Raw genomic sequence first — 996 nt, 5'->3', positions numbered from 1 at the left:
GTATGACCTAGGTAGAAGATAAGTCTCAGTTATCTATGAAATTTACACATTAATAATAAAGTTTGTAGGCCATTTTATTAAATACATTAAAATTTGCATCAGCAAAATATATTAAATGTGTTTATAAATCAGATAAAAGGCTAAGCCCTTGAATACAGTTATATGATAAACACGTTATTAATAGGAAATGGAGGACTTCTTCCAGCGGGGCCAAGGTGCTGCTACGTAAATTGAAGGACACCGGAGGCGGAGTCTGTGCGTTTTGGAAGGTTGAAATCATGACGGGGTGCAGAAACAGATGCCCAGTTCAAATTCACTGGTATCAAAAAATATTTCAACTCTTACACTCTTACGGGGAGAATGAATTGTGCACTGACCACATACAGAAGTATTGCTTTGATAGTCTTATACTTTATGTTCAGGTCTAAAAAACCTTCAGCTGTGAAAGCAACATAAACGGATTCTAAGCTGTACTTCATCTGTTAAGTTCCCATGCCTGAAGAAGCTAATATCAACTCATCATGTGATACTCAATTTGTACAATAAATTATGGACCTGGAAAAAAATAGTAAATAGAGCTGAGTAGCTACATAAATTAATCACAGATTGCAGAGTGCAGGGGCTGAGGCTCACATCTAGACTAATAAGAATTGTCAAAATATTACTTTGATTAGATTGCTAAAGTAGATAATGACAAAATGGATTTCATGATCTCACCACTGATCAGTGTTTTCATGTTATCCTCACCCCCATGCAATAAATAGTCCCTGTTTGGATGACAAGTTTAAATGAATGCGAGGACCAAAAACTGTGTGGTTCCAGAATGCCATTTTAATATTGTCAAATGGCTTAGAGAGATTTATATAAGGTTGACTTCAAATATCTTATTTTTGGAATGCTATGGATATAATGTAGAGACCAAACATGAACATTTCCACCTTGCATAGTAATTTAGACCAGAACTCCCACCCTCTTCATAATTCAATAAAGAGTACA

The 996-nt window shown here is 35.3% G+C and overlaps 1 protein-coding gene across 1 annotated transcript; it reads left to right on the top strand.

The window, feature by feature from the left end:
- Nucleotides 1-285: 285 nt before the first annotated feature.
- On the top strand, nucleotides 286-493 carry LOC309835265 (ATP synthase membrane subunit K, mitochondrial-like; the record flags this gene model as incomplete). Its single annotated transcript, XM_082674673.1, has 1 exon — nucleotides 286-493. A coding segment is annotated over one exon (171 nt), but the record flags the coding sequence as incomplete, so codon positions are not given.
- Between the last annotated feature and the right edge of the window lie 503 nt (nucleotides 494-996).

The sequence above is a fragment of the Grampus griseus genome (genome assembly GCF_964374135.1).
Source record: "Grampus griseus genome assembly, chromosome: 17".
Lineage (NCBI taxonomy): Eukaryota > Metazoa > Chordata > Mammalia > Artiodactyla > Delphinidae > Grampus > Grampus griseus.
Note: the sequence above shows the minus strand (reverse complement) of the source record. Positions and strands in the feature narration are given on the sequence as shown.